Raw genomic sequence first — 11,039 nt, forward strand, 5'->3', positions numbered from 1 at the left:
TGGGAAAAGAAAAAGAAACAGTTTAAAAAGAAACAACTAAGAAAACGAATTAACTAGATCTGAATTCTTTATTTTATGTTGTAACTAACATATCGTGATGTTGCGCTTTCGTAACATCATACCAGGTCATTTATTTGAGTTCTCAGCTAACCTTGTTTGTCGTTTATCAATCAGTTCGGACTCAATATTCAAGAGAGTCATTTTTCTGCGGAAAACTAAAAGCCAACCCGGGCACAATTATTCCTCCGCTTTTTTGCAGTTAAAATGTAAGGATGGGTATTTGTGTCAATTTCTGCTGAAATCAATATGTAGTTTGAGCAATTTTAGCTTACTTTTTAAAATTATCTGCGCTTTTAACTAAATCAAAACGGATTTTTCTCAAATCAGCCCGATTAATTTCAGTATCTTAAATTCTATGAATTGCTCTCTGAAGTAGCTAATGATCCAATAAACTTGTTTTAATTATACAAAATCGTAAAATTATTTAAGAGCTATAAAAATAGAAACTAAACCATCGTAAATCCTTATTGGTTTCTAATTTCTGTGGCAGGATAACGTTTTAATCAGCACTGCTTTTTGTTTTTCAAGAATTTGCAAATAGGAACTGAATTTCAACCGAATGTGTTGCAAAAAGTTCGGACAGATATAAGTTGAGCTCGCCTCCTTGAACAAAATTTTGCATGCATAAACATTTTGGAAATTTGCATATTCTTAACCGGTTAATAAGTTCCTCTTATTATGGGAGGATTTTCTCTTTAAAGCACCAGAAGCGCAAAAAATTGAACCGATCCGCTCTTTTTGATTTATCTATGGCCCGAACTTTTGCAACTTATTTCCAGTTTTATTCAGTTGAGTTCATTGAGTTCATCTGTGGCCGAATATGTTGGAGTAGGGATCCTTGCTGTCTGGATTGTATCCGCCGGATGTCAAGTCTCCTCCCCCGGATGCCCCCCCTGGGTCCTGTCCGTGGAGCATCATTCTGAATGTCATGAGGCCCCTGCTGTTCACGTCCAGTCGGATTCCAGACGAAGAGAGTCGCTTGATCACAACCTCAAACACATTCCATCAAGCTCACATTAGACCACGTGAAACCCGGATCAGTTCAAAAAAACTGCGGACCCCTACCACTTTCCCATTCCCTCAAAACTGTAGTCTAGACTGTCAGTAAATGTACATACGACTCTTTGCATGTAAAGAATGTATCAAATTGGTTCCCTCGCTCTCGCTGTCATAACTCATTGCAGTTTAGAACAAGGTAAAGTCATTTAAACAAGGTTTTCAGAGAAAGTTAAGCGATAAAACGACAAGTACCTAGAAGTAGCATTTGCTTGTAAATCTACTCAGCTTAGACATTGCCTATCATTAGGAAGAATCACTTGTGGCAAAAAGTTCCTTTTTTATTATTCAAGAGTCACCACACGAAATTTTTCTCCATAAGAGTCGAATGTTAAACGGCGAAAATACGAGAAAACGAAAAACATATAACATAAGCTGGAACTCGTGTTTAAAACCCAATTATGATTGCTTGAGTAAATTAAATTTGTGGTTATCAACTACATTTTGTGCCCTATTGTGTAACTTTTGTGGAAATATGAAAAGAAGTAGATGTGCTCTGACCTCTGAGAGTGTGGTGACTAATACGTATAAGTAGCAGGAGAGGAAGGCCACCAGCAGAACAGCCCCCACCCCGATGACGAATCTGTGGAGAGTGAAGGCGGAGGGGGTGGTGCGCTGGATGAAGGTGGGGGTGTCGTCTGGGTGTGCGATGGATATGAACTTGTGGGTCCTGTTGCCGGAGAGGAAGAGGACGTTGCAGCCACTGATCGGGTCACACGAGTAGAGAGACAGTTCCGCATCTCGCAACTGACTCCTAAACAGTTAAGCCACTCAACAAGCCACACTCAGTCCACCTCAATGCTGCTTGCAATTTGACTTCGTTTCTTTTGATTCTTACCACGTATTAGCCACACAGTGGAGACAATATGGTCATAATTGGTCAAAGCTGGAAACATTTCTGGGCATGAGATGCAATCTCTTGGCATAACTTGCAAGGGTTTTAATGAGAAGTAGTTTTTAATAATAGCCCTTGCTCTATTTGTAATATACATTTACTATCTGTGTGTCGTTGTTGCTGTTGTTGTGTGTTGATAGTGACTACTACATGCATGTACCTGGGCTGTACTAGTTCGACTTGTGCGATGGTGAATTGAATGAGTCTCCTGTCTGCACTGCCCATCCGCAGGTGGTGACTCCTCTGGAACTCCCTCAACTTGTGTCCACTGATGCCCCCCTTGCCACACCTCACCTGTGAGCAAATAACACACACACGTAAGTGCCGCTGCTGCTGCTACTGCTACTACTAAGTACATCAAGTAATAGCTTTGGATGGGAGTATTCTAATCTGATTTCTGTCCTTCAATAGCACTTCAAAAAGTGTATGATGGAAGGATAAAATATAAGGAATTGAGGACAGCCGTTTCAGTGAGAAAAGAATGGTTATAGCAAAAAAATGTTCAAAAAAATCAGTCAAGTTTAGTTTTTGTTTCAATTTTTTTTCAAATATCGTCTATTGCCTGTTTGCTGGCTAATGGTAGCTCTAATCTGTTCATATTGTAAAACAAAAAAGTTCGATTGTGTCTGTCGAAATATATTTTTTCTTTCGCAATGATTACTTAGTGAAACTGATTGATTTAGCTGAAACAAGGAGTTAGAGGTTCCGCGGTATGCTTTGATTAAAACAAAACATATATGCAGTGCTGATTTAAAGTACCCGGACAAAACAAAAACTTGAAACCTTTAACGCATTTTTCTCAAACTGTTTTAAATTAAACAAGAGAAGAAAACAGAAGTTTCCTAAAATTTCATCAGAGTTAATAAAGTGTAACTTTTTTTTGCAAAATTCGCAACCTATATTGTACTAAAAATGAGTAAATTTGCTTTTTTTTAAATTTTCAAAATCTACGCCAAAACGACCAAAATAACTGATGGGAAAATTATGTCAAAAATATTTTCTTACACATTCCAATTAAGTTCAAGAAAAGTAAAATCTGCCAAATATCTGTATCAGAGAATATATTTTATAGCCAAAAAATTTAATTTAACTAAATAAAACTCAAAATATTTGCTAAAGCAAACTTCTAGCGTTTTGCGCAATTTATGGAGAATTTATCTGTCTAAAATTTTGTGGAGCTGTGTAGGAGGCTCCATTTGATATCATTTTCTTGGATTAAAATGATAGTTTCAGCGTAATTTTTAAATTACTAAGAAAGCCAAAATAACTCATTTTTGGGTTAACATTTTTGGTTGCGGGTTTGGTTTGGCACAATAAATTTCTTTTTATTATTTCTTATGAAAATTTGAGCAAATTTTTTTTCCTCACTTTGTGTGTAATTGAAACTGAATTTGAGAAAAAAGTTGTTTTAATTTTCAAAATTGGTTCATTTTTTTCCGGCTAAGTTTAATCAGCACTTTAAATGTTGTATTTTTTTGTGGATTTTAAAGTGATCTGTGCCTATTTTTTAAATGAAACTTCGATAAGCAACCGAGCCAATTTTCTTTCAGTTAGTTCCAAAAGAAAATAATATTTTTGATAAAAGAATTATTCATAAGGACGTTATTAATATTTTTCAGTTTTTTCGCATTTTCAAATAATTAGATCGGGAGTCTTAAATTAACATCCCGTGAATCAGAAAAAACACACTTTTGTTGAAAAATGTTGAAAATAAAATTTGATAACTTTTTCAGAAACTTAGAAATCTTTAAGAAAACTTACGTTCAGTTATCTTATCAGTTAATCAGAAAAAAATGATGCATACTGGATGATTTGGCAGTGCTGATTTAAAGTACCCGGACAAAACAAAAACTTGAAACCTTTAACCTATTTTTCTCAAACTGTTTTAAATTAAACAAGAGAAGAAAACAGAAGTTTCTTAAAATTTCATCAGAGTTAATAAAGTGTAACTTTTTTTTGCAAAATTCGCAACCTATATTGTACTACAAAATGGGTAATTTTGCCTTTTTTTAAATTTTCAAAATCTACGCCAAAACGACCAAAATAACTGATGGGAAAATTATATTAAAAATATTTTCTTACACATTCCAATTAAGTTCAAGAAGAGTAAAATCTGCCAAAAATCTGTATCAGAGAATATATTTTATAGCCAAAAAATTTATTTTAACTAAATAAAACTCAAAATATTTGCCTAAAGCAAACTTCTAGCGTTTTGCGCAATTTATGGAGAACTTATCTGTCTAAAAATTTGTGGAGCTGTGTAGGAGGCTCCATTTGATATCATTTTCTTGAATTAAAATGATAGTTTCAGCGTAATTTTTAAATTACTAAGAAAGCCAAAATAACTCATTTTTGGGTTAACATTTTTGGCTGCGGGTTTGGTTTGGCACAATAAATTACTCTTTATTATTTCTTATGAAAATTTGAGCAAATTTTCTTTTCCTCACTTTGTGTGTAATTGAAACTGAATTTGAGAAAAAATGTTGTTTTAATTTTCAAAATGGGTTCATTTTGTCCGGCTAATTTTAATCAACACTTTAAATGTTGTATTTTGTTTTGTGGATTTAAAAGTGATCTGTGCCTATTTTTTAAATGAAAGTTCGATAAGCAACGTTTTACACAACTTAACTAACGGGCCAATTTTCTTTCAGTTAGTTCCAAAAGAAAAGAATATTTTTGCTAAAAGAATTATTCATACTGTTTTTTCGCATTTTCAAATAATTAGATCGGGAGTCTTAAATTAACATCCCGTGAATCAGAAAAAAACACACTTTTATTGAAAAATGTTGAAACTAAAATTTCATAATTTTTTCAGAAACTTAGAAATCTTTCAGAAAACTTACGTTCAGTTATCTTATCAGTTAATCAGAAAAAATGATGCATACTAGATGATTTGGCAAAGTATCCAGTATGTAAATTTGTGAAGCTAATATTGTTCTCGTAAATGGTTCATTTTCAACACTGAGTTCAAAATTATGATTTTTTTAGACATTTAGATATTTGCTAGAAAACTTACGTTAAGTTATCTTTTCAGTTAACCGGAAAAATCGATTAACTTAGGTTAACTAACCTAAAGTCCCCATCTTAACTGAGTCGAACAACTAAATCATTTTAGTAAGCTTCTGGTAAAATTTAGTTTGCGAAGTGAGTTAAATTTTCTGGCAGTTTGCCAAATATGTTAAATTAGAAAAAAATCTTTGTATATTCTGACGAAACCTTGATTGTTTTGACTACACTGTAAATAGTTTCAAACAAAACTCAAAATAAATTTGATTTAAAAATAAAACTTCTTAATACAAAAGAAATTTCCATAAGAATTTAAAATAAAATGAAAACTAAGTGTCGAAAATGAATCATATACCAAAACAATAATAGCTACGCAAATTTACTTACTGAGTGGTTTGCCAAATTAGCCAGTATGCATAATTTTTCCGATCAGCTGATAAGATATCTGAAGGTAAATTTTCTTAAAGATATCTCAGTGTCGAAAAAGTTCTTTATGTTGAATGAAGTATTCAAAATTGAATCATATACGAAAATAATATTAGCTGTACAAAATCACATATTGGCTCGTTTGCCATGCATAACGAATTAGAGTTACTCTTCCAGCATGCATCATATATAATACGTTCAAAGCGCGGATATATTAGCGCAGAACACTGCCAAATTTATTTTTTCCATAACTTTACCCTCTGAAGATTACCAGTCACCCCCAATCATAAATATTATTATTATTTTTTGAAAGTCGGAAATAAAAGATTCTCCTATTCCCAGCCAGCGCAATAGGTTCATCAGGTTGACAAGTTTTTAGTGAAAGGAACGTTGAAATTGAACTCCAAAAATTCAAAACTATTTTCTCATGTTCTTTTTTCGCACGCAATCACGCAAGGTCAGGTACAAGTTAGTTGTTTTTAATTCATTTTAGATTAATTTTAACCCAAAAGAATTGGCTGCTGTTCAATCAACTTTTTAAGAAAACTTATCAAAAATGATTAGTTAGTAAATTGAAGTAAGCCTGAAAAAAAAACAGCTTTGTGCTTAAATATTTTGTCATTTTTCGAAACAATAAAAAATATTTCTGGAAATTTGCTTTCGAAGTAATTGTAAAAAAAAACATTGGAACTGGCTGGTTCAATATATTACAAACCATCTGGGCAAAACAAGGTAAAACTCGGCCCAGTTTTTTTCAACGCTCAGACAACCTTCTTCGGCACCTATCGTGAAACTTGAATTGATACTAAACGTGCGTGCTTCAATTTGATACTAAATTTGATGAACATGACGATTTCTTTTAAATCTGAATTTGAGTGATAAAAATTACCTTTGATCATATTTCATTCCCAGATCAGCCCGCATCCAAGTTTGGGCTTAAGTAATTGATTATATTGGATTTTTATGCTGAGTTTTCTGGCAACTATATGTGATTATAGTTACCAAATTTGTTAGGTGTTTAATCAGTTTTAATGATGATCTTTTCCCAGAGAATAACTGATTATAGCTTATTCAGAAAACTTTTTAAATATTTTATAATCGTTTATAATCTCTACTTTTTTGTCACAACAAGAGCGTCTTTTTGTACATCTTATGTTTTACTATTTTTCTGTCAGTAGAACAATTTCTAAAAATAAGATGCCCTGTCACCTTTTGGTTCATCAGAACCCAAAGATTTACCATGAAACAAAAAGTTTGTAGAGAACTTTCATTTTTGTTGAAAAGTTATGCGGTAAGCAAAAAATAACCTCATTTAGAAAATCATTAAACTGAAACAACATTCTGATAATTCGGTAGTTCAAAAACCAAAAATGTGCTTCATGACACAAATCTAATCGAGGAGAAACTAAAAAAACGCTGAGAATTTCAATTTATTAGAAAACTGCTCAAACAAATTTCTCATTTTTCACATAAACCAACATTTATGAAAAGCAAAAATTATCAGCAATTCAGATGCAAGGTTGAAAACAAAATGGACAAACAAAAAAATATATAGATGATTTATAATCGATTAAAATTTTTTCTTTGTGCATAACAAACATAATAGAAATTGTGAATTTAATCGATTATAATTGTTTCGAAAAATAGATCGAATAATAATCTATTATAATCAGTTCAAAAATTTTATAATTGATTTAAGATTTTTTTTCAAAAAAAGAAGTTTTTATTGATTATGAAATAATTATAATTGATTTTTAGCAATACTGGTACTAAAATCATAAATTAATTGATTATTGTTTCGACCAATCGAAGTTTGGGAAGGAGTTTTGTATGCTTTAATTTTTTTTCGTTTTTTGTTTTTCTACACAAAATCAACTAGCACAATTAAAAAAAATTAACCAGCTGACGTAAAAATTAAATTGTTCTAGTCTTGATTCGAACGACCTGAGAAAAATTTTCAAAAACTTTCCCGGTGCCGAGAAAAGCCGGCATGAATTTAAAAAAAAAATTTTTCGTCTATTTTTAAGCAAACAGTCCGATGATAGATTAGTTTTAGTAGCTTGAAAGCTTAGAGCTGCCTAAATTACTAAAAAAACATAATTCTAATCGATTAAAAGTTGTGTTTTTGAGTATTTGGGAACAAAAACTTCAAAAATTTAAAAAACTGCAAACACAAAATTTTAAACATTTTGAAAAGTTTTTGAATTTTTAAAGTTTTCTAGCCATTTTTCAAAAATTGCTTTTCAAATTGCCTATTTTACTATGACTGTTGAATATTCCAAGCTCTAGTTTTTCGTTCAGAACCTTTTATCACACTGCGCAGAAAAAACGACACTAAATTGAAAAAACTTTTTTGTTTTATTTTGTAAGACTTTGTTCGGAACACTGCACATTGAACGGCTATCCTTATAAATGCTTGAAACTGGATGTGGGACATTTCTTGAAGACCATATTTTGTTCAGGGGAAGAAACTAAGAAGCAGGGTCTGTTTTTTGCAACCAATTTTGAGTACATCAAACGAAGCTCGTAACGGACCGGGGTTAAGTAAAGCTTTATTATTTTGAAATCTTTTCAGCTGTGATTTCAATTCTAAAATTAAAAAAGAATCGTGTCGGGAAAAAATAAGTCTGAATTTATTTTTGTTTTTCTAACTAAATTTGAGAAAACTGTCAAGAACTGCTGACCTCCAAATTTATTCTACTAAAATTTCAACAGACTGTCTAATAATTATCGCTCAGTTGTGCATTTTTTTTGCCAAATTCAATAGAAATTTATAGAATAAAAAAAGCAGGAGACTTTGGACAAAAATGGAGCAAACTTGATGTTTTTTTTTTTCGTTTTTTTTTCTATTTTTTTTAAATTGTTTATTTTTGACTTTATCTTCAATCAGTTTGGTCGAAACGTTCTGAGCTTCTGGTACAGCAACCAGCTATTCTTGTTACATTATAAAATCTGTTCTCAGTTCTCTAATATCTGAACATTAGGATCTATAATAATTGAATATCGTTTTACCACTTGTCGTCTTGGCTTCCCTGTCCCTCCTGTGACTCCATTTAACTGCTCCTCCCTCGAAAGCTCCGAGTAGTAGTTCGAGTCAGTGCTGTGGTCTCTTCTCATTCCTCCCCCAGCCCCGCCTCTACCCCTGCCGGTGGCCCCTCTGCGGACCACGCCCCCGACCCCACCTCCGTCAATCTCGCCTCTCAACTGCAGTTGGGCGTTGTTCAATGTTGGGTCCATCTGGTGGAATAAGTCTGGGCTGATTTCATGTGGGCCGGGGGGCACTTTATTGCCGGTGTGGTGGCTGGTCCAGAGATTGCTGGAGTGCATGACTTCAATAGAGTACACGCCCCCACATTCGTCCCTGTTATACTCATGGCCCCTCAACCGACTCCTCCCCCGCCGCTCCCCCGCCAACACTGTTGCACTCTGCTCATGACTCATCAGTTGGTCTCTGTGGATGTAAGTGTGGTTGTCGGCAGGGTTAAAGTGTATCGGGGGTGGTGGGGAGGGGGAACTGGGCACCAAGGGGAGGTTCTCTTCCTCATTCCCCTCCCCTTCACCCTCCCCCTCACCCTCCCCCTCACCCTCCCCCTCACCCTCTCCCTCACCCTCCCCCTCCCCCTGCCGCTGCCTCTGCCTCTGCTGATCATCTTCCTCCCGTTCGGGTAAGTCCCCCATTGAGTTGATGTTCTGGGTCTGTTGAAGTGGGGGAGAAGAGGGTGCATTTATGATGTTCATCAGATTCATCTCTGACTGGCGTGAGTAGATGTCTGTCTCGAATGTCTCGTCACGTGGCATAGATCGGTTGCCGCCGTTTCCTCCTTCAACAAAACTTCATTAACAGTAGTGCATAATGATGGGCAATGAACCTGGCCCGCATCCAACATTTTCGAGGGGAATGGGAGGGCAAAATTTCAAAAAATTTTATCGAATTTTTCGTCCACCATTTTTTCGGCCCTTTTCTTAGGTTTGGCAATAAGTTCAGTTCCCGAGGTCTCCTTAAACAATAAATGAACCCTTTTTTCATCTCGCTAGAAGTTTCTGTGTTGCAGACAAATTTAATGTCAAACTGGTCGAAGAGGTGTCCCACCCCCACCCATCTAAATTTGTCCGACCCCCACCCGTCTTGAAAACTGGTTACTGTTCTCGATTTCATAATTTTTCAAAAGAATAAAGTTACTTTTTGTCCAGCAGATATTGTTTCGTTTTGTCCTCTGTAAACTCTGTTTTGTTTTTTATTTTATTTTGAAATCTATTGCTTCATCCTACAAGATATTCCCTCGCTCCTCGTCCAACAAGTTTATTGAATTAGAGCCAACTTCAGATTAGTGAGTGTCGTCAGATTTGAATTCTTTCCTTCAGACATTTTTGCAGCTATTAAAAAGCAATGCTTCAATTGTTATTTAACTTACAAGTTGCTGCATCGCAAGTGTCGCGAACTTAGCTAGCCACTCTCGTCACTTAAGGAGGCTATTGCAGACATATTTGGAACCCCATAAAACCCAACTTTGTAAGACTTCTCTCTGTACTTCTCTATCACTGATGATTAGTGAGGTGGACGAGGAGGAGGGCAAGGAACAAAAAACACCTGTTCTGCTCACCTCTGATTCGTTTGGCTGATCTGGGCGAAGGCATCACACAGCACCCCGTCAACTGCTCCTCGTCATCACTAATCGGGGTCAAGTGGGCCAGTCTGCTTGCTTCACCCCTGCCCCTTATCGATTCCATTGGGGGGTGGGGGTGAGGACTGCAGCTATTCAGAAGATCTTGGTTGAATTTAACTGGGCCAGTATGGTAATTGCCAAAATTCATATCGAACAAGAACGAAAAAGAATCTGTGCAGTTGGTACGTTTCGCTTTGATAATAATTGGCGCTTATCTTCTTTGTGTAATTATATTTAGTCTCTGATAATTTTCTGAAATCAATTTTTTGTTTTATGTTTTCTCTTTCATTAATTCAAGTTATTTAAGTCAAATTGCAAACGTCATTCTTATTGCATACCATTGAATTCGAAATAATCAGTGTCTCAGTTTTTAAGATAGTTGCCTGAAGATCTGCAATAAAAAGAAAATTAGCAGTTATAGGCATGTGATATAGTTTCGTACTTGGTCCACAAATATCTCATAAGAATCGGATTGGGCGGCTTGGATTTTGCAGATCGCGTAGATTGTCTGAAATGAAGTAAATTTGGATACAAGAATAATTTAGGAATTTTCAATGCAGAATCGCCCGTTTGTCTGGTCTTGAAATGAGTGAGCCCTGGAATGGAAGCGGAAGAAGACTAATCCAATAACTGTTTCAGCCGCACTTGATGTCTATGCCACTTAGAGATCATTCGCATTGGCCCCCCTAACTGTTCCTGTGGATTTGGATGAATTAGAGGGTTATTGGAGCATATAAATTATAACTAGGGTCCAAATCACTGCGAGTTTAAGAAAATAGAAATTGTTGTTTTGCTTCGCAACTGATACCCGAGGCATTAATATCAAATTGCAGTCAACTCCATACCTGTAACTTAAGTGTTTTGTTTGTTATGTGGCAATTTAACACACGGAGGGAAGATCTAGATTGAGTTGTTCTGACTTATCTTTCTGA

The 11,039-nt window shown here is 35.0% G+C and overlaps 1 protein-coding gene across 1 annotated transcript; it reads right to left on the reverse strand.

Annotated features, from left to right (window-relative positions):
* Nucleotides 1-775: 775 nt before the first annotated feature.
* LOC134852104 (uncharacterized) lies at nucleotides 776-11,039 on the reverse strand. Its single transcript, XM_063868384.1, has 5 exons — nucleotides 10,045-11,039; nucleotides 8,456-9,264; nucleotides 2,172-2,305; nucleotides 1,618-1,870; nucleotides 776-1,050 (listed from the first exon to the last, which is right to left on the reverse strand). The coding sequence occupies exons 1-5, from the start codon at nucleotides 10,253-10,255 to the stop codon at nucleotides 865-867; spliced, it is 1,593 nt and encodes a 530-aa protein (XP_063724454.1). The 5' UTR covers nucleotides 10,256-11,039; the 3' UTR covers nucleotides 776-864.

The sequence above is a fragment of the Symsagittifera roscoffensis genome, chromosome 7, assembly GCF_963678635.1.
Source record: "Symsagittifera roscoffensis chromosome 7, txSymRosc1.1, whole genome shotgun sequence".
Taxonomy (NCBI): Eukaryota; Metazoa; Xenacoelomorpha; order Acoela; family Convolutidae; genus Symsagittifera; species Symsagittifera roscoffensis.

Excerpts from the sequence above, each read along its gene's own strand:
- LOC134852104 (XM_063868384.1), bottom strand. The coding sequence starts at position 10,255 with ATGAATTTTGGCAATTACCATACTGGCCCAGTTAAATTCAACCAAGAT. Across the intron at positions 1,871-2,171 it reads GTCGAACTAGTACAGCCCAG|GAGTCAGTTGCGAGATGCGG; the intron begins GTACATGCATGT and ends TTAACTGTTTAG. Across the intron at positions 1,051-1,617 it reads TAGTCACCACACTCTCAGAG|GTTGTGATCAAGCGACTCTC; the intron begins GTCAGAGCACAT and ends AATGTGTTTGAG.